The 24,688-nt window shown below is 45.4% G+C and overlaps 1 protein-coding gene across 1 annotated transcript; it reads right to left on the bottom strand.

Annotated features, from left to right (window-relative positions):
- Window positions 1–862: 862 nt before the first annotated feature.
- Window positions 863–19,577, bottom strand: PRR13 (proline rich 13). The gene is made up of 4 exons (XM_015422218.1): window positions 19,478–19,577; window positions 7,980–8,026; window positions 5,945–6,363; window positions 863–2,213 (listed from the first exon to the last, which is right to left on the bottom strand). The coding sequence occupies exons 2-4, from the start codon at window positions 7,996–7,998 to the stop codon at window positions 2,175–2,177; spliced, it is 477 nt and encodes a 158-aa protein (XP_015277704.1). The 5' UTR covers window positions 7,999–8,026; window positions 19,478–19,577; the 3' UTR covers window positions 863–2,174.
- Window positions 19,578–24,688: the final 5,111 nt, after the last annotated feature.

Genomic DNA, 24,688 nt, shown 5'->3' with positions numbered 1-24,688 from the left:
AGAAATCTCGAGTGTAGCTGTTCTTTAACTTTTCTTATTATTTTCCAAGTTGGAATTTAGCAAACTGGCAACTAAGGTTAAATGAGTTAATTTTTTTGCTGCCTGAAGGAAGAAAATCCAGGAACAAAAATATAAGAGAGACTTCTATTTAAAAAGATAGAATCTTTCATTGGTGTCCCTTAATTGGTTTCAGACAGAGAGGCTAACAATGTGGCTTTTTCAGACAGACTTGCCTTGCTTTGAACAGCACAATTTAAATTCAGCCTTGAGATTAAAGGTGGAACCAAGCAAAGCTTGAAGAAATCATCGAGGAAGTACTGACAGTACATTTGTAGACAAGGAGATCAGTTGCTACATCACTTACAATTTTTAGTTTGATTTCTCTCAAACCTTTCATGCCAAGGGTCAGCATGACACGATGGTTAGAGTGTCAGACTAGGCCTGTGGAGACCCAAGCTCAAATCCGTCTGTCACAAAACTCACTGAGGGACTTTGGGCTATTCACTGTCTGGACATAATCTACCTCACATTCACTGTCTGGACATAATCTACCTCACATGGTTGTTGTGAGGATCAAATGAGACACAGGGAGAAAGGAGACATGTACCCTGAACTATGTTTGAGGAAGGGTAGGATAAAGATGTACCCCAAAACACTTCAAATAAATAGAACAAGATTCAAATCCAGTAGCAACTTAAAGACCGGCAAGATTTTCAGGGTATAAGCTTTCGCGAATCAAAGTTCCCTTCGTCAGTGTATTTTCAAATAAAGAGCAACACATTCACACCACAATTCCAATCAAGCATTAAAACCAAAACTGTTTATTGTGAATAAAGGCAACAAGAAACAAGTTTAAGCCAGGGAGCATTGGACACACATATTTTTACAGCTGGAGATGGGTGGTGGTGGAAGGAATTCACAAAATAGGAAACAAGCGGTCAAAGTAATCTCTTGGGGCTTCTGACATCCTTTCCTGTGCCTAACAAAGCAGCAGAAGCACCCATCCTGGCAAATGTCAGTCACCTTAGTCCAAGAGGTCCAGAAAAGTCATGTAAAGGCAGGCTACAGCTCTGCCCACTTTTGACTGGTCTTCCTCCAAGCCTAAGATCTACACCTGAATGCTATCTGAGCAGTCCTTTCTCTACAGAACACCAGCACCAGCTACAGGGTCAAGAATGGGTTAAAGACAAAGTCAAGACATGCTCCCATCAAATGGAATGGAAAATGGAATGGATATGTAAAAATCATATCGCTGCACATACCCCTTGTGATAATATGTTAGACATTTCTAACTTCCTCAAGCCAGATACCTGCTCTGGACCAACAAGAATTGCTCCCTTCGAATGTAATATTAAAATTAATCATAATGTGAGTGATGAACACCCAGGCTGAAATAAACAACCTTCTAGGATATATTCGAAACAAGATTTTTATCCTCAGCAGTCCTATGAAGAACTAATTAATTTGCCCCTCAAATAACATTAAAAGGCCTTAAAACATGCACATATGAAGTGCATCATTATCCCTGATTAAACCTGTTTTATTTGCTATTGTAAGTTGCCTGTAATGCCAGTTCATAGTGAGTGGCAAGCATTTGTCACATACAGTTCAAATACGGGAGAAGTCTCTCCTTTGATTTACTGTTTCCTCATGTAAAACGGAAAGGGCAAACAATCATTTCGGGAGTAAGGGAGATCTCAGAAGCACTTCAGCCAACTCAGAGCCATCATTCTACAATCAAACTTCAGTTTAAAGTAATGAAGTGATAGGTCTCTGCAGGCATTTGGGAGCCAACCAGAAAGCTTCAAGGCATTGAGGAATTACTTGATTGGTTGCAGGGATGGTCAGTCTGCATTTTCTGAAAGCTATGGCCGCCATCATAGCGTTTACATTTTCCAGTGCTCTTCATACCAGCTTGATGGTCTCCTGCTCTAGCATAGCAGCTGATCACTCCAGCCATATTTAATCAACACCACCAGAGTTCCCATCAGGCATTGCATGCAGTGGCACATGCCAGTAGGATAATCTTAACATTTTGGCCCAAACCTGCCAGAACAGGACGAGTGGCAAGGAGGAGTCAATTCTTATCTGGTGATTATTCAATAGATTAGCATTGGATGGAAGCAGGAAGCGGATCGGCATTCTTGGGTACAGCTGGAAGGCAGGGAGAAGTCTCAGTCAGAATCACTGCTGCTCGAAGAGGAGGAGGAATGCTGTGAAGAGGAAAGAGAGAAAAATGCATTATGAGACATTGGCCTTGTTAACGGAATGATCAGGTTTCATCAACCCCAGGGCTCCGCACCAGAAAACGAGACAAAGCATACCATCACCTGAAATCAGTTATTTTTCTCCACCTGCCAGACATTTGAGCAGATTGTCTCCAAAGACATACAGAATACTTATCGGCAAATCACTACATACAAGTTCCTAGTACCTGGAGCTACTGATTCAACAGAGGTTTGAACCCAGACACCTCTCCTTGTATACATTAAATGCCACAGTAAGTTGCAAGTTATGGGACTATATGTGGGGTGGGAAGTAAGAAGTCCACAGCTGCTTCAGTATTCCACAAATCCCCACTACTTCTCTGGAACACTTTGCTGTGATGGGGAGCCCATCTATACAAAGTTAGACATCCGGCAGTCCCAAAGAATCTAAACCAGTAATTGGACATTTCTGTTTGCTGATTAAATAAACTGGACTAATTGTTCGTCTACTCCCCTTTTTCTCCCTGCGGTTTCTTTTGTTCCAGTAGTACAATTGTCAAGATTATCCCAAACTTCCACTTTCTCTAGTTCTAACCAAGCTCTGCAGGGCCAGTGATGTAGCTTCCTGTTTCATCTGATAAACAGGCCTGTCATCTTTTATTTTCACAGATGGATGCAAAGAGCTAATGAGCGTCACTTGAAACCATCACTTAATCTATTGATCTTCTACTGGCGGACTCAGCCTTGACTTATACAAGTTGCACTGATGGATCATGTTCACCTTGTGGATGGAGAAGGAAGACATGGAAGGAAAAACGGCTCTACGCAAATCAAGGGACTACACCCCTATACAATTAAAGAGCCAAATGGTGTCAAAATTCAGAGCACGAGCTCAACACAAGAGTCTATTTGCATAACTGAAACTATACAGTTTAGCATCATCACTAAAAATGAACATAATAGTTTCTGCTGCCCAAACATTGATCGCTGTGAGTCCTTGATTATCAACTGGTAGGCACAAGGTCTTGTAGTGTCATAAATATGCACAGTTGTATCCTATACAATTATTTCAGAGCAGTGACATAGATCTGTGAGTCCTTGATTATCAACTGGTATGCACAAGGTCTTGTAGTGTCATAAACATACACAGTTGTATCCTATGCAATTATTTCAGAGAAGTGATATAGTACATGGTTCCAACCTGGATTCCTAGTAACTGTTCAGTTTTGTTATTTCCTGTTTCTGTAAAGCATCTCTAAGAAGCCCTCTAATCCCATACAAATCTTTTGCCTGCCACTCCCTTCACATACCGATTATTCCATCATCTTACCTACCCCTCCAAAAATCACTTAAAGATTTCATTTCATTTTATTTAACAGATATATTGGGTTCCTTTTCTAGCACCAGTTTGGTGTAGTGGTTAAGTGCGCGGACTCTAATCTGGGAGAACCGGGTTTCATTCTCCATGCCTCCACTGACACCTGCTGGATGACCTTGGGCAAGCCATAGTTCTGTCAGAGCTGTTCTTGAAAAAGAACAGTTTCTGTCAGAGCTCTCTCAGCCCCACCCACCTCACAGGGTATCTGTTGTGGGGAGGGGAAGGGAAAGGAGTTTGCAAGCCGCTCTGAGACTCCTTTGGATAGTGAAGGGTGGGGTATAAATCCAATCTCTTCTTCTTCTTCTCTCTTATTGAGCCAAAGACTGCAGAGCCCCGATATAGATATTTTACCTTTACATTCAAGAGAATTAAAAGCAAATCCCATTTGGCATGTTGGGGATAATGCTGAGTCCTGGAAAGGCTGAGAAATCGATCCCAAGACTCTGTAGGCATCAAAGGCTCATCCAAGTAGCAGAAGACACACTTTTAAAAACAAGACATTTAAATCACAAACCAGGGTTTGCTGTTTCAGCTGTGGGTCAGTATGGAGTACAGGTAAGAAAATGGCCATAGTTATCCCTCCTATTCCTCCAAGACAGAACAGTACCAATAAAGAATATAAGTCACTTTTATACCTAATCACAATTGTGGGGAAGGAGCATCATAGAGCTATGCTTCGAGAGACAATGAAGTCTGAGCCACTAGTAGGTATTCCCCTCGACTGTGCGAGTATTCCCCTCTACTTTCCATGCAGACAGAGGGGGCATCGTTAAAGTAAAAGCAGCTTAAGGCATAAAAGACCCTGAAAATCCAATTCCTGTATTGATACTCTTACCATAGTTAAGACCTAAACAATTTAACATCTGGTACTAATATTCCTGTGGTACTGTGGTACTGCGGTGGCTCAAGTGGTTAAGACGCTGAACTGCAGGCTGTGGAAGGTCGGTAGTTCAGCAGTTCAAGACCTGGGTGCCACATGACGGAGTGAGCTCCCATCTCTAGATCCAGCTCCTGCCAACCTAACAGTTCGAAAGCAAGAAATTGCAAGTAGATAAATAGGGACCACTTCGGTGGGAAGGTAACAGCGTTCCGTGAGCCTTGGTGTTTAGTCATGCCGGCCACATGACCACGGAAACGGCTTCGGACAGTTCTGGCTCTTCGGCTTTGAAACGGAGATGAGCACCGCAACCCTAGAGTCGGATTCGACTGGCTTTCGAGCAAGGGAACCTTTACCTTTACTAATATTCCACATGACTGCAAGAAACATCAACACCCCAATATAATTAAAAATCCCCGAAATTATTTCAAAAGCAAGGATGTAGCCTCTATGGTTGTAGAGATGTGTTCAGGGAAGGGTCAATACCTTTCAAAATTAAAGGCAGGCAAAATATCAGCACTGTTGATCCAGCAAGAGATCACGGACATGGGGAAGCCAACTTCACTGTTCATCTCCCCCACTGGATGAGGAGCCATGAATGGATTGCACATACAGAGCTCCTCTTCACCCAGCTGCCTGGGCGATAGGCACAAAGCCCTCTTCAGAAAGCAGCAACTGCATTCATCAGCCATTTGAGGCAGAGATGGGGGGGGTGTGCCAGATTCCGCCCCCCCGGCAATGCTGCTATGCTCATCAGCAATTGGATTAGGAGCCCAAGAATTTGGACAGCCAGGTTTCTCATTCCCAAAAAGATGAACCTAGATACTAGGCCTCAAAACAACCAGCATGGTGTAGTTGTTAGAATATCAGAACAGGATCTAAGCGACCCAGGTTAGAATCTCCCCCTCCACGGTGGAAGTTTGCAGGGTGATTTTGGGCCAGTTGCACCCTCTCAGTCTAAATTACCTCACAGGGTGGTGGTCAGGATAAAATTGGAGGAGAGAAGAACAATATAAGCAGCTTTGGGTTTCCCTTTGGGATTAGATTCATGGAGGATAAGTCTATCAATGGCCACTCGTCATGGTGACTAAGGGGAACCTCCACAATCAGAGGCACTAATGTTCTGAATCCCACAGCCAGGCGGCAACATCAGGGGAAGGACTCGTCCTCTGTGCCCTGTTGTTGGCCATCCAGAGGAAATGGCTTGCCAGAGTGTGAGACAGGATGCTGGACCAGTTGGACTACTGGTCTGATACAGCAGGGCTCTTCTTATGTTCTTACACAGGCAGTGTATGAATGAAGTAGATAAATAACGGGATTTTAATTCCAATCACCTTGCAGCCATCATCCTAAGGGCAGAAGATACAGTGACTCTTGAGGGCAAACAGACCTCCTTTGCTCACACTCCAGTGCTACAGTTGAAAGAAGCCCACAGTGCACGGTTGAGCCCCTTCCCCTCCCTGGTCCTCCCCTTCCACAGACCTTGCCGTGCAGCTTGTGGAGCTTATGTGGTTTGTGCATCTTGTGAGCCTTCTTCATCTTCTTCCTCATCTTCTTCGCTTCCTTCTTATCCATCACGTGGGTGCCCACAACAACAGCTCCAGGCAGCAACGGGTTAATCCCCATCCCTCCTGGCATCCCCGGGGCAGGCGGAGGGTAGGGGCCACCAGGTGGGACAGGGTAGCCAGGCTGGTGGTGTCCAGGATACAGGGGCTGAATAGGCTGGCCCGGAGGGTAGGCGGGCTGGCCTGGGATCCCTGCTGGGGGAACAGGATACGAGCCACCAGGGACAGGTCCTGGGGGGAAACCAGGATTCACTGCAGGAGGATACGCGGGATTGGAGCCAGCAGGGTAGGAAGAGTTGGGAGGATAGGCTGCCCCAGGGTAGGTACCAGGCTGGCCTAAAAAAAAGGGAAGAAAAATTCTGATCAGCTGGCAAGAACTCACTAGTCCTTGCTGCAGTCATCTTCTACCCCCCCCCCCCCGGTCACTACTTCTTAAGATCCAAGCTGACCAGGAGACTATACTTGCTAATCTAGCAAGAGTCCAATATTCTCCGAACATGTCATCACTATAGCTACCCGCTATATGCAATCTTCCACTCTATCTTCAGTCCATCAAGTCTTCAAGCTTCACTCCCACCCGCAGATTATGACCACTGTGTTGGGTTAAGCAGCATCAAAGTCAACCAACATCTTTAGGCGATTTAGCTTCCCGATAACACAGTGATCCCCAACAGGGCACCTTCTGATCTGTTTCCTAGCACCCAATTCCTTCTTTGCCAAAGCAAACACCCACTAGCTTTCTTCCACTTCAGTGGAACAGGAGGTACTTCAGAGGAGAGTCCAGGAGACATAATTTTGTGTCTACAGAAAGTACCCATTTGGAATCCACCATCTCCATCACAGGGGCTGGCCCCAGCCCCGTTGCCAACCATTTTGTCATTGGCTGAACCCACCCATGGCAGCCATTTTGTCGTGGCACCTACGTCCTATTCTCACAATCTGAGAAGCGCGCACTGGCTTAACGAGGTTGGGGCCCCTGCACTAAATAGGTGCAAAGGTCACTGTTCTTCATTCAGCAACGGTTGTTGTCCAGGCCCATCCAATGATATGCACGATCTGAAAGACAGTCACCACCAATGCTCCCTCTGAGCTGTGGAGTCTTGTGAGCAAAAATTCCACTTTGTAAGGTACTGGCATAAAAGCTGTGAGCGAGTGATTTGGCTACTGCATAAATTCGTTTGCTCTGGAGCCATTCTTTCTGAGCTAAGACAAAAATGTTTGAGCTGGAGGCTAAAAAACTGTGAGCTAGCTCACACTAACTCAGCTTAGAGGGAACACTGGTCACCACTAACCCTAACTAGGGTGGGCAACCCCAGATGCAGTCTCCAAGGCAATTCAGAGGTTGCCATTTGTACTACTGTGCATGGAGAGCATTTCGAGATTTTAGAAAAGCACAAATGATTTTAGAAAAGCAATGACAAATGAGACATCCATGACTAGCAATACTCTGCTGAGTCACTGTGGACAGTGTCTTGCGTACAGCAAGCAGGGGAGGCACACACTTCTACAAAGTGAAGGATCACCACCGACTTGGAGGCAGGCTAATTCAGTCACAGAAGGAGTGCTGGCCTGACCTGTATGTGACCACCCTGCTAGCTACCTCTGTGTAGAATGTTCAATGCCTCCTTTTTCAAGTTAAGCGCCTGCCAGAGCTTTGCCATCAAAGAAAGCTTTAGTGCTGGTGAAATTATATCAGCAGGACGGCAAAAGCTGAAACTTGGCTCTTACTGAGAGTCAGCTACAAGTGAATTACGAAGCACCAGCCAATTAGGAAGCACGAAAACTCTTTTTGGAAGTAGCCAGTGCTTATTAAGATGCCTTCAGTCCAGAAGCCACCTACAGCTTGCCCAAGAATAGCTAAGAAGCAATGCCCTATTATGTTACACCTCATGATGCATTTTCGACAGAGTGGCACTCCAGAGAAACCCATCAAAGATTATTCAGACTCTTACCTGGATTGGGATTCCACATGGTCCACAAGATGAGAAAAATTCGTCACCTGGTGGGAGAAAGATACTATTAGATCAGCTAGGTAGGCACTGCATGAATCAACCCAGAGCAAAGTCTACATCAAAAAGGTCAAACTTCATTAATTTATATGAGTCCACAGTGGCCAGTCCTATACAGACAGATTCTACCAAAGAACAACAAAATATTACTTAGGAAGGGCAACATGGAATACACAGCTCTGATTAGAATTCAGGATCTCAATTAAAAATAAGGTTTCTAGCCCTCATGGCTACAGGAAGTGATAATTTGAAATCATTCTGAAAAAAGAGCAACTACGCCAACATTTGGAATTAAAATCTGCATTTCCTGCAGTCAACACCATCCAATTCTTTAGGGCCAGCAACATCCCAAAAGATAAAAAGGTGAATGCATCTCAGCCATTTCCTGTTCCTGATATGAAGCTATTTCCACAGAAACTAATCAATTTATAATTGCATTCTTCTTCCGCTCCATGGGACTATGGAGATAAATGTTCTGATACAGCCCACAAAACACCCACGTCTGGTCTAAGCAGACCAAAAAGGCATGGATTTCAAATGGCCCAGTCTTTTCAGCTTGCTGATACAAAACGACCAGCATCTCTTATATATAAATAGGGCTGCCAGGTCCGGGTTGGAAAATACCTGGAGATGTGGAGGGTAGAGCCTGAGGAGGGTGGGGTTTGGGGAGGGACTTTGATGGGGTATAATGCCATAGAGTCCACCATCCAAAGCAGCCATTTTCTACAGGTGAATGAATCTCTGTCGCCTGGAGATCAGTTATAACCCCAGGAGATCTCCAGCCACCACCTGGATGTTGGCAACCCTCTATATAAACCAGTTCCTATCATTCTCTCACACTGTAGTGTACACAAGAAAGGATCAGGCCATGCAGACAGGGCCAGGCTTGATTCTCAATGGCTGGGATCTTCAGGGGTACGGAGCAGTTTACATACACATGCCCCATTACAATGGTGTTGCTAAGCAACACTCCTTGGGGAACAGTAAAGTACTGCACTTTGGGGACAAAAATCTGCTCTCCATCCTTGACACTAGATAATTCTGCCCTGACAGATGGGGACTTTGTGGAGTATAGTTTCTCTGAAGAGAAATGTAGATCTTCATAATATACAAGCCTTCCTCTAGCATACAGCCCACACATAGGAAATTTTGCTCTCCTAGTGTAAACACCAGTCTCCATAGTGCTGCCCATCAGGCAACCATTTGCAACTTAATAAGCAATGACACATTATTCTAAGATCAGGGGTCCCCAACTCTTTTGAGCATGCAGGCACATTTAGAATTCTGACATAGCATGGTGGATGCAGCAACAAAATGGCTGCCACAAAATGGCTGCCGCTGTAGGTGAAGCCAGCCGCAAAATGGCTGCCATGGGCAGCTTAACTTCAATAACATAGTGTAACTGTAAATCCTTGTGCTCTGATGGCAGCTGTTGCCAAAGCAACATTTTTAAAAAATCTGCACAGCCAGTCAATCTGTCAAAAGCCCTACCAAAACCCCTACCAGAAGGCAAAAGCCCTACCAGGGCCCACCCACTTCCTAGAAGCACTTGGGGGGGATGCCAGAAAAGGTGTTGGAGGGTGCCATGGCACCCACAGGAACCACATTGGGAACCCATTCTAAGAGTGCTCAAGCCACTCAAAAGACAGTAGTTCTTATAGCACCCCCACAAGATAATTAGTACCCCATATTGTCAGGTGGGGTGGGAAGGGAAGAGGTACAAAGCTGACAGGCAGCTCGCCTACCTAAGGACTCAGTGGCTTCAAGGCCACAGTGAGATTCGAATCAAGGATTTCCTCTTTTAACATGACGCTAGTTCTGGAAAAGAACAGGAGATACTTTTCTTAATGAATAAAAATTACAATACTGTTTTACTGCATGGTACTTATAGAGTACATGGCGATTTCCTGGTCCAAGGGGCTTACAGTCTAAAAGCTGCCCTATGGGAAACAAAGGCAGGGAAATGAGGTGGGAATAAACATGGGGAAGAACCTACAACTTTCCACGAGACAGCACAATCCACTGTTGTGTAGTGGGTTAACGTGTCAAACTAGGATCTGGGAAATTCAGGTTTGAATCCTCTGCCACAGAAGCTGGCTGGGGGACCTTGGGCCAGTCGCGTCATGTCAGCCTAAGCTACCTCATGGGGGAGGAGTGGCTGTGCGGATAAAATGGAGGATGGGAGAATTATGTTGTAAGCCACTTTGGGTCCCCACTGGTGAGAAAAATAAACAATAAAAAATAAATGAAAAAAAGAAATAATAAAATGCTTTTGCCATGTCTGAGAGAATTTCACAGGATCTACAGAGTAAGAAATGAGACCCAAACTGTGGTTACTGAACTGGAAAGAAATGGCATAGGACAAGGCCTGCCACCCACTGTCCCAGTTCTACAGCCATTAGACGTAATTGTTCTTTTGGAACAGCACAGGCCCTACATTGCCTACCTTGAACTGCACTGTCACCTGTGGTAAGCCCAGTACAAACCGGACACAGGATCCCATTTATTTACTTCTACAAAAACCACAGAAGCTGTGCAAAAGTCCACAAGCAGCCGGAGTTTGTTCCGTGCATGGACTACACACAAACCAAATGAGAAGGGAAACAAACAAGAGAGGAAGATACATACATGGAAAGTAAGGCCCAGAAAATGCACAAAGAAGCAAAGACTAGTGACAAATGCATGGACATGATCAATGTTCCCTCTAAGCTGAGCAAAAATTCTGCTTTGTGAGCTACAGGCGTTAAAGTTGTGAGCAAGCGATTTGGCTGCTGCATAAATGAGTTGGCTCTGGAGCCCTCCTTCCTGAGCTAAGACAAAAATGTGTGAGCCGGAGGCTAAAAAACTATGAGCTAGCTCGCACTAACTCAGCTTAGAGGGAACACTGGACATGATGACAGTTATGTGCTAGAGCCCTGGTTCTCAATCAAAGGCACATATAGCACCAGTGTGACCCAGAAGCAGTCTAGGTGGACCATTAGGTGTTTATAAAAATCACTAAGAATTTGTTCTCTCTCAGACCTAATAACACTACTGCAATTAATTCTTTTTGGTGCTTTATAGTTTACATAGCAGTAAAATTTATACCCAACAGTATTACTACCATTTTCAAATACTAATGGAATCATTCTTGCTTATTTGTGTTTTAAAGCCATAGCAACTGAAATTGTTTATAGCCATAAAAAATTAATGTACATCTATATATATAAAAGACAGTCCCCTCACCGTAAAATCAATGCTCAGGCCAAACTGCTGGACCTAGAGACACCAAATTTGGGGAGAGTGCTCCTACCGTGGCGTAGGTGCTCGCTAAGAAGGGATTTTTAGAAATTCGACCCCTAAGTGGGTCAAAAGGGGGGAAATGTGCTCCTCCCATTGATTCCTATGCAGCTGCCAGGCAGCTCTCTCCCTGCACCCCCCACTCTCTGATTGGTCAGCTGCAGATCTCATAGTTCTAAGGTAAAAAACCCAACAGTTATAGGGGACTGCTGACAGCTAATGACAGTTGAGGAAATCGGGAGAGGCCAACAACCATCTGTGAGGTTCAGTAATGCTGCTGGCCCAGCCTCTCCAATGGCTTCCAACACATTCCCCCCACCTCCTACACTTAACAGGCGGTTGTCTGTCAGGTGCAGCCCCACCTCCACAGTAGCTTCTAATACTCCTCCCCCTCCACCACTGGACAGGCAGCTGCCTGTCAGGTGTAGCAGAGGAGGTGAGATGGCTTCCAACACACTCCTCCCACCTCATACACCTAACAGGCAGTTGTCTGTCAGGTGCAGCAGCGGTTGCAGGGTGCTTAAAGCCACGAGGGAGCCTGCCCCAGCAGTAACGCCTTAGTGATCCTGCCAGCTCTGCCTTCACAGTGGCTTCTAATACTCCTACCCCCTCCCTATCCTACAATGGACAGGCAGCTGCCTGTCAGGTGTAGGAGAGGAGGTGGGATGCTTACAGCCACCAGGGAGGTTTGCTCAGCAGGATTGCCTTAGCACTGCTGCTGGCACAGCCTCCCCGATGCCTTTAAATACAATCCCCCCCCCCCAGTAGTAGACAGGCCGGTGTCTGTCAGGTGCAGGGCATGAATGTTTATGGGGAGATAATGAAGGACATTTCTAGGAGCCATTCCGATGCGTGCCTCCCTCACGAACCTGAAGAAATGTCCACCACATCACCACTCCCTCACACCAACTCCCCCTCACACCTCTCACCTCTTACTACTCCCAAGAAAGCTCCTGGCAAACATCGAACCAGATACACCAACACTACAAGGATAGGAATGCGGCAAAGACATTTGCACATAGTACTCCTGCAGTGCACTGAGCTGCACAGGCCAAGTACCAGCAAGATCACCCTGAGGTGCTCAGAACAACACAGTCTCCATATGAGCAAAACAATCCAGGAACACAAGTAGAGAGGCCATCACTTTCGTGGAAGGTAGCAGGAGTTGACTTAACAGACGACCGCTTCGTAAATGGACAGTTCTATGTGGCCTGCTCCAGAGTGAGCTCATCAAGCAACCTAGTCATCCTAGCACCTGAGGGCAGAACCACCAATGTGGTCTAGAGAGAGGTCCTTTGGTAGAGAGAAAAAAAGTACGTATGTCTCACTTCATTTCTTACACTACACTCTTCTCTGTTAGAATTCCTACAACAAATGTCACATTTCAGATTTCTCATCATCAGTATTATAACTGGATTTATGGAACTTAAATACCGTAGCGAAGCAAGGGTAGCAGGCTAGTGATAAAGTAACAGAATGCCTGTAAACCTATCAGTGCCCTTGAAAAAAGTGGACTTATTGTTTCTATCATGGTGGGACCTATATACTTTGACAGAGTGATTGGCAGGATGAAACATAACGAAATCTTGAGAACCATTGGGCTACAACAGGAGTGCCCAACATGGCACCCATCAAGTGTTTTTAGAAAGCGGGCAGAACCAGATGGGGCCTTTGCTCAGCATTAGAGATCTGATTGGCTGTGCAGATTTTTAAAAACATTGTTTTAACAGCAGCTGCCACCACAGCACAAAAATCTTCACTGTGTGACTGAAGGCACCTCCTGCTACAGCCATTTTGTGGCTATGCCCAGCACACTGAGTCAGAATTCCAAAGGTGCCTGCAGGCTCAAAAAGGCTGGGGACTCCTGGGCTGGAGGATTTAGAAGGTGTGGTTTGGGGAATATCAGAGCACCCTTAACCCCAGGCTTTGTAAAAATCTGCAGCCCAAGGCTGTTAATCTTATGCACCCTGTACACAACAGGCCACCTGCTGAACTCAATAGGCTGTTTCTCAGTCATCCATTTGCACATCCCACCACTGAGTAGTTTCCCTTGGAGGACAAAGATACTTCTCAGTTCATCATTTGCAGTTTCTTATTCTCCAGCCCAACCACAATACTAAAAGTACTTTTTAAAAGGCTTTTGATCACCCCAGTCCATACATTCACGGAATCAAGAGGTAGTGCCATGCAGTGATGCCCAGTCCAAACCTTGCTTGATGGTCTAGCTCCAAGGCTGGATGCCCTCAGGACTGCATTGCTAACTAGCAGAAGGATCTGGGGCCATTAACAAACTTCCATGGCAGTGCTCACCTCTGGGCAGTACTTTTTAGGATATGTGCAGACTCATTGCACACATGACCTTTTACTGAGCAAAGGACACTAGTATGAATCTTTATTCGTCTCCAAAAAATGCTATAAGCCAGTCACTGATTTCCAGTGATTAATTTGGGTCAATAAAACAGGGTGGTTTGATTTGAGTTTGGAAACACCAGCCCAATAGTCCCAGATAGGAAACAAATCAGTATTGTCCTAAATAGCTAGACATTTAATCCTGCATGCCAGCTACAGCCATTCCAAGATAACTTATACCAGCGGTCCTCACTTTCTGAGTTTGCAAGCACATTTGGAATTCTAATACAGCCGCAAAATGGCTGCCACAGGAGGTGGAGCCAAACACAAAATGGCTGCTGCAGGAGGTGTAGCAAGCCACAAAATGGCTGCTGCAACTTACCTTCAGCCACATAGTGAAGATCCTTCTGCTGAGATGGCAGTGGCTGCTGAAGCAATTTTTTTTTTAATCTACGCAGCCAATGAAATCTCTAACGGCCAATCTGAAGCCTTGCTGGGCAGAAGACCCACCAGGCCCTGTCCACTTTTGAAAAACACTTGGCGGGCACCAGAAAAGAGGTTGATGGGCACCATCTACCTTTGTCATTTACTGTAGGAGGTTATCGTCAAAACATTCACTCGCAGCCTCAGCTACCACATCCCTAAAAAGGGAATGAGGTTGAGCTCTTGAGGTTATAAGGAAACATTAACTACTAGTCTTAAGAAGAGGGTAAACCAACATGAGAAGCAAAGGTAAATGCTGTTGAGGTGGAGCTCTTGTTCCCCATAGAGAAGTCTTAGTGCATTTTATTTATTTAATTAAATTTATAGCCCACCCTGTTTAGGTTATAAGGAAACATTAACTACTAGCCTTAAGAAGAGGGTAAACCAACATGAGAAGCAAAGGTAAATGCTGTTGAGGTGGAGCTCTTGTTCCCCATAAAGAAGTCTTAGTGCATTTTATTTATTTATTTTATTAAATTTATAGCCCACCCTCGTCACATAGCAGGCTCAGGGCGGGTTCCAAACATATCAATCTGCACACAGTGCACATTTACAATTAAAATGTGAAACACATAAATCAATTAAAATTTAAAACCTAAAGTAATCTAGTACTAGATGCCCAATATGCCTCGACAGATGATGTTGATACCAGCAATGTGGATCTGTGGTCCTTGGAGGGAAGACCATATCAGGTGGATGCCTGCTGCCTCAACTAAAAGCCTCGTAGAAGCCAAAAATGAGAGATCACGGGAGGAAGTGGAATACCAAAAACATCATCCGTGACAAAAATAACGAAGAGTCAATAAAGATAAGTTGCAAAAACATTTACTGTAGTAATTCTGTAGAAAATTTTCTTCTATAATTGCTCACACGCAACGAATACTGCGCAATGAAAACAATTTGTTTCACAATATTTGCTATATCTGAGCGTGTAGCAATCCCCTTATCACTAAAAGGAAGAAAATACACATTCAGTTATAAATGTAGCTTACAGAATCATAATAAATGATTACACACAAAACTGTCACCTACATTACTACTTATCAACTCTTGAAGGAAACATTCCATGTTGACTCTCTAGTAACAGAAACCAGGGTCTTCACAATGTATTAGCTGGATTCTCAAAGCCAAACACTGCTAATTGCTACCAGCCACGGTCTGCCTATGCAAACAGCATTTAAAGTGCTAGTGTATCCATGTATGTTTTTTTCTATTTATAAAAACCCAACTGTAATATGCCATCTATATTATTACTTTCACATATTCACAGTCTATATAGAAGAAGAAGAAGAAGAAGAAGAGATTGGATTTATACCCCGCCCTTCACTATCCAAAGGTGTCTCAGAGTGGCTTACAAACTACTTTCCCTTCCCCTCCCCACTACAGACACCCCTGTGTGGTAGGTGGGGCTGAGAGAACGCTGACAGAAACTGCTCTTTTCCAAGAACAGCTGTGCCAGAATTATCGCTTGCCCAAGGTCATCCAGCCAGGTGCAAGTGGAAGAGTGGGGAATCAAACCCGGTTCTCCCAGATTAGAGTCCATGCACTTAACCACTACACCAAACTGGCTCTCAGATGTTTTGATCTGAATATCAAAATCTTTTTTATTCAGTGTCAAGCCTTAGCAGCCATGGCTGGACATTATAACCATGTCTAAAGTGACAGGGTGTGATTTTCAAAAGACACTCTGTGGGAACAGTACCAGACGTGAGGAGATTTACATTCTATGCCAAAGTTCTAAACTTACAACTAACATAATACAGGTATGATTATAGAAAACAACTGAGATCAAGTTCTGAGTTTAGCCCATGAGGTAGTAGTGAATTCAACCTGTGTATCCATCTAGCCTCTTCTTGTAGCAACACCTTCCTTAAATTAAATTTGAAGCTGAGCATGTTGAGAACACAGATAGTCCAATAGGTTTATGTTCTGGAATCCTAATGGTCTCCCCCTCAATGGCCATATGGCAAATTTTGCAATGTCCACAACAGTGGTGCCCAGGGGGTAGACCAGTGGGGGACCTGAATTTCCTCAAATCTGAGCGTACCACATAATCTTTGATGCTCTTTGTTTTATGATAACCAATAGTGGGAGGTGAAGCGCATTCCAGGAATAATTTCTGTTGTCTTATGTTCATGTCCACGGGTATATGTGGGAAAAACTGAGTGTCCTATCAAAGTTCGGGTGCTTGAACATATTTCCCACATTAGGAATAACAATTTAGATGCTGCTTTAACTGAGCATTTTGTTCAAAACAATCATGCTTGTGATTATTTTCGTTATTCAGTTTTATTTGTTGCTAATACTACTCTTAACATAAGGAAGGTGTTGCTGCAAGAGGCTAGATGGATACACAGGTTGAATTCACTACTACCTCATGGGCTAAACTCAGAACTTGATCTCAGTTGTTTTCTATAATCATACCTGTATTATGTTAGTTGTAAGTTTAGAACTTTGGCATAGAATGTAAATCTCCTCACGTCTGGTACTGTTCCCACAGAGTGTCTTTTGAAAATCACACCCTGTCACTTTAGACATGGTTATAATGTCCAGCCATGGCTGCTAAGGCTTGACACTGAATAAAAAAGATTTTGATGTTTATATAGACTGTTAATATGTGAAAGTAATAATATAGATGGCATATTACAGTTGGGTTTTTATAAATAGAAAAAAACATACATGGATACACTAGCACTTTAAATGCTGTTTGCATAGGCAGACCGTGGCTGGTAGCAATTAGCAGTGGAGACTTTATGTTTGACTTTGAGAATCTAGCTAATACATTGTGAATACCTTGGGTTCTGTTATTAGAGAGTCAACATGGAATGTTTCCTTCAAGAGTTGATAAGTAGTAATGTAGGTGACAGTTTTGTGTGTAATGGTTTACAGGAAGTGGTGGCAGCTACAAGCATGGACGGCTTCAAAAGGGAATTAGATAAGCATATGGAGCAGAGGTCCATCAGTGGCTATTAGCCACAAGGTATAGACAGGGACTCTGGGGCAAGTGATGCTCTGTCATCTTGGTGCTGGGGGGGGGTCAACAGTGGGAGGGCTTCTAATGTCCTGGCCCCACTGGTGGACCTCCTGATGGCACTGGTATTTCTGGCCACTGTGGGATACAGAGTGTTGGATTGGATGGGCCTTTGGCCTGATCCAACATTGGCATCTCTTATGTTCTCTTATGTTCTTATGATTCTTTAAGCTACATTTATAACTGAATGTGTATTTTCAACTAAAAGCCTAGCAGAAGAGCTCCATCTTACAGGCCTTGTAGAACTGTAAAAAGTCCCACAGGACCCCGATCTCAAAAGGGCGCTCATTCCACCAGGTGGGGTCCAGGGCTGAAAATGCCATGGCCCTGGTTGAGGCAAGTCAGACATCCTTAGGGCCAGGGACCACCAGAAGATGCTGGTTTGCAGAACGCAATGTTCTGCAGGGCTCATATGGGGAAAGGTGATCTCAAAGATATTCAGGCCCCTGTCCGTATAGGGCTTTAAAGGTAAGCACCAGCAGCTTGAAGTGGATCCAGAATTCAACAGGCAGCCAGTGCAGTTTGTGCAGCACCAGGCAGATGTGGGCCCGCACAGGCAGCAACATGAACACCCATGCTGCTGCATTCTGCACTAGCCGTAACTTCCGGAGCAAAGTCAAGGGCAGCCCCACGTAGAGAGAATTACAATGATCCAATCTGGAAGTGACCATTGCATGGGTCACTGCAGCCAGGTTGCTGAGGGAAAGGTATGGGGCCAACTGCCTGATCTGCTTCAGATGAAAGAAGGCAGATCTGGCTGTGGCAGTGACCTGGGCCTCCACAGTCAATGAGGCATCCAGGAACACCTCCAGACTCTATCTTCAGTACTGACACCAACGGGCTGTGAGCCCAATACCCAAAAAGAAGGAAACATCAATACCATATATGCACCTAATCAATATCATATATGCACCGAATTTTAACGGAGCAGTCCTAAGCATAGTCACACCTTTCTACGTCCACTGAATAGGTGAACCAGAAAGTTCCAGGTTCTCATCTCACCTCTGCCACAAGTTCCCAAGATGGCTTCAGGCAAGCTCTTTCTGCTTCAAGCACTCACCTCCCACCATGGGTATTTAAAAAAAGGTAAACAATACTGAAAGGATACCAAGTGTGTAAATGCTGGAGCCATTACATCAATGTTAAGAGTAATACTGTGTATTATAGTGGCTTGTTACGGTTTGTGTCAGATTAGAATGAGGGAGACTTGGGTTCAAATCCACACCCTGCTATGAAGCCAACTGACTAACTTGGGTCATTGTTTCTGACTAAGCTACTTCTTAGAGTTATTGGGAGGATAAAACAGGAGAATGGAATCATCAGGGGTTTAAAATGTGACTAACAGATAATTATACCACCAGTACTATTTTTTCCACAAGGGTGGCCAACCTAGGCCCAGGAGTGCAGCTTACCACCCAACAGAGTTTCCACAAAACTCAGGCATGTTTTTTTTTCTCCTCTCCCTTGGACTTTTTCTTTTTTCTCTTCTCATGCACGTCTCTCCCATCCACAAACGTCAAGAACTGAGGGGCTCTTTGATTCTCTTCTCCCACTCTCTTATTGGTTACAGGCCCAATAAACCATGAATTCTAAAACTCTGTTTATTCTATATTAATAATTTATTAAGTTTATTAGGTTTTGCCCTGCTTTTATTTATAGTCCCTGTTGCTAGGTGGATAAAATGGAAAAGGGGAGAATGTTGTAAGCCACTTTAGGCCCCCAACAGGGAGGAAAAGTAGAGCATAAATGTAGTAAATAAAGTGCAATCTAATAAGCAGTGCAATAAGTATAGAAAATTTACTAACAATGCAAAAAAGTGTTAGACATTATACAATACAGTAAATATGGTCTTTTTAAAAAAAATAAGGCTGAGTTTTAGCAAAACAAGAAATACATCTGTGCAACCTGGAGCTCTCAGACTTCTTAAAATACATGGCTTAGTAGGCCAGCAAGCTTGGCCACTTTCATACTACTAGTACCAAAAGTGTCAGTCCCAGCAGGATGACAAGACAAGGTTGGATACAAGCAACTCAGTCTAAATAGCTGCTACACCTTCGCTTCACCAGGTATTTGCGGCAGCCTTTAAAACTGCACTACCCTTTTAACTTGAAATCAGGTGTCATGGAGTTCCGTGAGCTTTATTCTCAACGGAGGGTACATAGGAATGCACCTTAAAAGACACAGGTGGGAGACTGGCTTTGCAACGCTACAAAGGGAAATAGTCCCCCAAAGAAAGCCCTCCGCCCTGGGCTGCATGAACCCGGTGCTAACCACCAAAACGACAAATCCCCTTCACTACCTTCGCCTTCAGAATCCCCTTTGACTTCTGCTTCTCCGCCTCCGCGCAAATCAGCAGCTGCCGCTTCCTAGAAGCTTCCTGGCACCTGGCTTTAGTCTTCAAATCCCTAAATCCGATTGGCTCACGGCGTACATTGGCAACTTTCTATAGGCCACAAGAGACGTCCTTGGGATGTTGCGTCACAGGAGGAGGGCCTTCCAGTAAATAACCCTTCAAACCGGGTGTGCACAAACAAGGGGGGAAAGTGGAGGGGGGAAAGTGGAGGGGGGGGTCTTAAATGGCTGAGATGTGTCTGATTCCTGAGTATAAAGAATTACTGCACGAGTAGAAGATTTGGTAAGGTCTCGTCCATTCAGACTAAGCGCCGTATTCAGTAGGTATTGTACTTTTCCAGTAAAGGGTTACCAACCTCCAGGTGAGGTCTAACAAACTTCCTTAGCAGAGGAAGGAGTTCAGTCGGGATGTGGTGCCATAAAGTCCACCAACCAAATTACCCTTTGCCTCCAGGGCAAATGATCTCTGATGTCAGCTGTAATTCCAGGAGATTTCCAGGCCGCACCTGAACAGGTGCCAGGGGTTGGGTTGGAGAGGACTCCATTCCTCTGGCAGTATTTTTGCAAACCGCGAAGAGATAGCATATCTGCACCATTTGTTATTCAAACAAAGCCAGTCATGCAAGGTAGCCCATGGGGGAGGGGAGCTCAATAAAAACAGGGGTTTTGGTTTGTGTGTTTATCTTTGTGTTTTGATCTGAATGGGGGGGGGGGGGGGGAGTAACAAGAATTATGCAGAACACATTAGCATGGCTGTGGGGCGATATTTGGCTTGATTTGAAAGAAAACGCAACTCCTGATCACTCCTCATATTAAGGAACAATAGAATCCCTGTATGGACAGTCCCAGAGCACATCTATGGGGTGGGGAAAGAAGTGTTGGTCAGTGTTCCCTCTAAGCTGTGGAGTCTTGTGAGCAAAAATTCTACTTTGTGAGCTACTGGCATTACAGTTGTGAGCAAGTCATTTGGCTGCTGCATAGATTAGCCTGCTCTGGAGCCATCCCATCCTGAGCTAGGACAAAAATATATGAGCCAGAGGCTAAAAAACTGTGAGCTACCTCACACTAACTCAGCTTAGAGGGAACAGTGGTTGGGATTACTCCTGCTAGGTCCGCTGCCTGTCATCTCACTGTGTTAAGGCACATCCCTTAGAGACAACATGGGGCAGCTTTCAGTTACGAGTGGCAGTGGGCAATCATACGGTTGCCATCTCTGGCGAGAAATCCCTGGAGATTTGGGGGGCAGTGCTTATGGAGGGCAGAATTCAGGGAGGGGGTTCAGTGGGGATATGAGGACTTCTGTTTCTCCTAGTATACCATATAGTCCACCTTCTGAAGCTGCCACTTTCTCTAGAGAAACTGCTCTCTGTAGACTGGAGATCAGTTGTAATTCTTGTAGAATGGTACCACCTGAAGATTAATAACCCAAATCCTGCATCTGAAGAGAATGAAAAATTCTGTCTTGGGAGAGAACTTGAGCTAACTATAAATGTAGTCTGCCACCAAAAAAGGCAACCCCATTTCAGACTCCCCACCTTTCTGTACCATGTAGCTTTGGAACCATCTACCATGACATTACCATATATATTATTCCTTGTTCCACCTTAGTGGCTGTCCCCCTTGGGGTGGAAATGCTTGATTTGATGATGTCATCATAAATAAATAAAAGACTGATTGCCCAACATTATTATCATGATCTCTGTCACATCGTGGAGCAAGACTAGCCACTGTTCCCCCCCCCCCCTTTCGTTTGCCACCACCACTTCGGGTAAAATCCAGCCTCGCCCTCATGTGGCTGCCCGAAGCCAACCTCTTGGGGATATACTCAGTTGTAGCATGCCGAAGGAGCCAGGCAGGTGGGTAAGGACTTGTACAGACCCTCTCAAGTTAAACAGAACTTTATTTCTACAAGGCACAAACTCAGGGTATTGCAAAGGCCGGGACTGAAGCACACTAAGGAAAATAAACAAAAAGACAAGTGCTAACTGAAGCACTTACAAATCCAGGTCGCATCTGATTTGGGTAGCTGCAGGCTGCCCCTATCCCGGTGTATCTGCAACTCTCTCATTCCCCTCTGTCATCCTTCATGGCAAAACACCCACTCCAAGGAGTTCTCGGCAAGAAGTCAGCCTCCCACCAGCTCAAACCAAGAAGAAGCCCCAAATAGGACCCCTTTTCAGACCCTACCCCATGTGTGCTCTGGGGTCTTCAGCCAATCTGGGCGCTAAGCCTTGGGGCTCCAGCCTGGCAAACCTGTACCCTTCAATCAAGAGGTATTAACACATCAAAGGACTGGTGTGTTATCCCTCCCAGCTGGGAAAGGATGCTCTGTATCTGGCAAAGAGCATCTTTGCCCCTTCTTCCTAGCCACAAAGATGCCTGGACCACTTTCCGTCACCATGACTGTCAGGGCATCTCCTCCCCCCGCCCCTCATCTCACCACAATTGCAGTTGAATGATGTTCTTTTTACATCCACAGAGTTGGATCCCACTGAACATTTCTGCTTGTGCAAGTGGAAGCACAAGAATGTCAGGGCTTCTAATGTCCTGGCCCCACTGGTGGACCTCCTGATGGCACTGGTATTTCTGGCCACTGTGAGACACCGAGTGTTGGACTGGATGGGCCTTTGGCCTGATCCAACATTGGCGCCTCTTATGTTCTTATGTTCTAAGTAGCCCCTTGTGCTAAGTGAACGTGACTTTGTCCCATCTGGGGTTTCTGCTTGAGCAAGACATGGTACAAGGTATACTTCAGCAACCCCTTTCCAGGTGACACAACCTGCTTCGATCAGATCATATTGCACATCCAAACTGCTCTGCAGATGTGACAGAAGAGTGCTGTTGAGCCCCAAGTATTATCAGGCCATACATTCTCGCTTGCCTGGACATCAGGCCAAGACTTCTTTTGCCTTTAGGCCAGGGCCACAGGGGCCCTTAGGGAAAGTCCTTCCAGGCACAGCTTTGCTATAGGATCTGGTCTGAATGTCATCACAGTGGGAAGGATGTGTGTCTTGGTCCCGTGCAGCCAACCCCGTAGCTAGGGAATTTTGGGGGAGGGGGCCTGGGGGGCCCCCAGCTAATTAAATCAAAGTACAATGCAGGTGGCAAGTTGAAGCCCTTAGGGGTCCGCCCGGGGAGGAGGGGGGCCCATAGGAAACACTAGGGGGCCAGGCCCCGTGGACCCCATGTTAGCTACGGGCCAGCGTGCAGCCTACGTGCCTCTGCCCACTTAATCAACTTGAAGTAACACTGAGTATAAACCAGTGTTCTTACAGCAGCTCTTGAACAATACCTCACACACAGCTTTGTGTTAAGTAAAACTTACGTTAGGTGGCAGGATTTAATTCACTCACTAAGTAAAAAAAGGACCCTACTTTTTCTGGTCAGGCTCCAGTCCAGAGAACAGAGTCCGCTCCCTGTGTAAACACCTGTGCCAAAGATCCAGGCCTTGCATTTCTGGTTGCTCCTGGCGTCCAGCCAAATAGCCTGGTGCAGGATATAGAAACTCACCCCGCCCCTTCTCTGATGAGACTGCAAAGAATGCAATTCTCCTCGACAGCTGAAGGTCAAAGAGGGAGCCTAGCTGAGCAGCAGAACTTTGTGCTCTGTTTGATTCCCTCCTGTGGGCTTGGAGCAGAGCATAATGGATCTTTGTTTTATCCCGTTCATATCTCTCAAAGGAGCTCAGGGCCATATATATCGAGGGATATCCTAATTTATTCATAAACAACCCAAAGAAGTTAGGTGCAGTTTTTGCTTGTGTGGGGATTTGAACCAGGTCTCTCTGGCCAAAGTCTAATTCCTCCATCCATTAAACCACACTGATTCTTACCGTATGAGGTATGGTTAGTTTAAAAAAAACCCAAAGTTGACACACCGCACTGCAGCCTGGAAAACAACCAAAACTTGTGCTGTTGTCCACCCCTCTGGGAAAAATGAACAGTGTGTGGAATGATGGTGCACAAGGCATGGCATAGCCACCTATTGGGTCTGACCAATACAATAACGGAGCTGCGGTGGCTCAAGTGGTTAAGACGCTGAACTGCAGGCTGTGGAAGGTCAGTAGTTCAGCAGTTCGAGACCCGGGTGCCGCATGATGGAGTGAGCTCCCGTCTCTAGTTCCAGCTCCTGCCAACCTAGCAGTTCGAAAGCAAGAAATTGCAAGTAGATAAATAGGTACCACTTCGGTGGGAAGGTAACAGCATTCCGTGCGCCTTGGTGTTTAGTCATGCCTGCCACATGACCATGGAAACTTCTTCGGACAGCGCTGGCTCTTCGGCTTTGAAACGGAGATGAGCACCGCAACCCTAGAGTCGGATTCGACTGGCTTTCGAGCAAGGGAACCTTTACCTTTACTAATATTCCACATGACTGCAAGAAACATCAACACCCCAATATAATTAAAAATCCCCAAAATTATTTCAAAAGCAAGGATGTAGCCTCTATGGTTGTAGAGATGTGTTCAGGGAAGGGTCAATACCTTTCAAAATTAAAGGCAGGCAAAATATCAGCACTGTTGATCCAGCAAGAGATCACGGACATGGGGAAGCCAACTTCACTGTTCATCTCCCCCACTGGATGAGGAGCCATGAATGGATTGCACATACAGAGCTCCTCTTGATCACCCAGCTTGCCTGGGCGATATGCACAAAGCCCTCTTCAGAAAGCAGCAACTGCATTCATCAGCCATTTGAGGCAGAGATCGGGGTTTTTTTTGCCTGATTCCCCCCCCCCCCCCTTCACGGACATGGGGAAGCCGACTTCACTGTTCATCTCCCCCACTGGATGAGGAGCCATGAATGGATTGCACATACAGAGCTCCTCTTGATCACCCAGCTTGCCTGGGCGATATGCACAAAGCCCTCTTCAGAAAGCAGCAACTGCATTCATCAGCCATTTGAGGCAGAGATCGGGTTTTTTTTTGCCTGATCCCCCCCCCCCCGGCAATGCTGCTATGCTCATCAGCAATTGGATTAGGAGCCCAAGAATTTGGAGAGCCAGGTTTCTCATTCCCAAGAAGATGAACCTAGATACTAGGCCTCAAAACAACCAGCATGGTGTAGTTGTTCGAATATTAGAACAGGATCTAAGCGACCCAGGTTAGAATCTCCCCTCCACGGTGGAAGTTTGCAGGGTGATTTTGGGCCAATTTTGATAA

The sequence above is a fragment of the Gekko japonicus genome, unplaced genomic scaffold, assembly GCF_001447785.1.
Source record: "Gekko japonicus isolate JY-2015 unplaced genomic scaffold, Gekko_japonicus_V1.1 scaffold459, whole genome shotgun sequence".
Classification (NCBI taxonomy): Eukaryota; Metazoa; Chordata; class Lepidosauria; order Squamata; family Gekkonidae; genus Gekko; species Gekko japonicus.
Note: the sequence above shows the minus strand (reverse complement) of the source record. Positions and strands in the feature narration are given on the sequence as shown.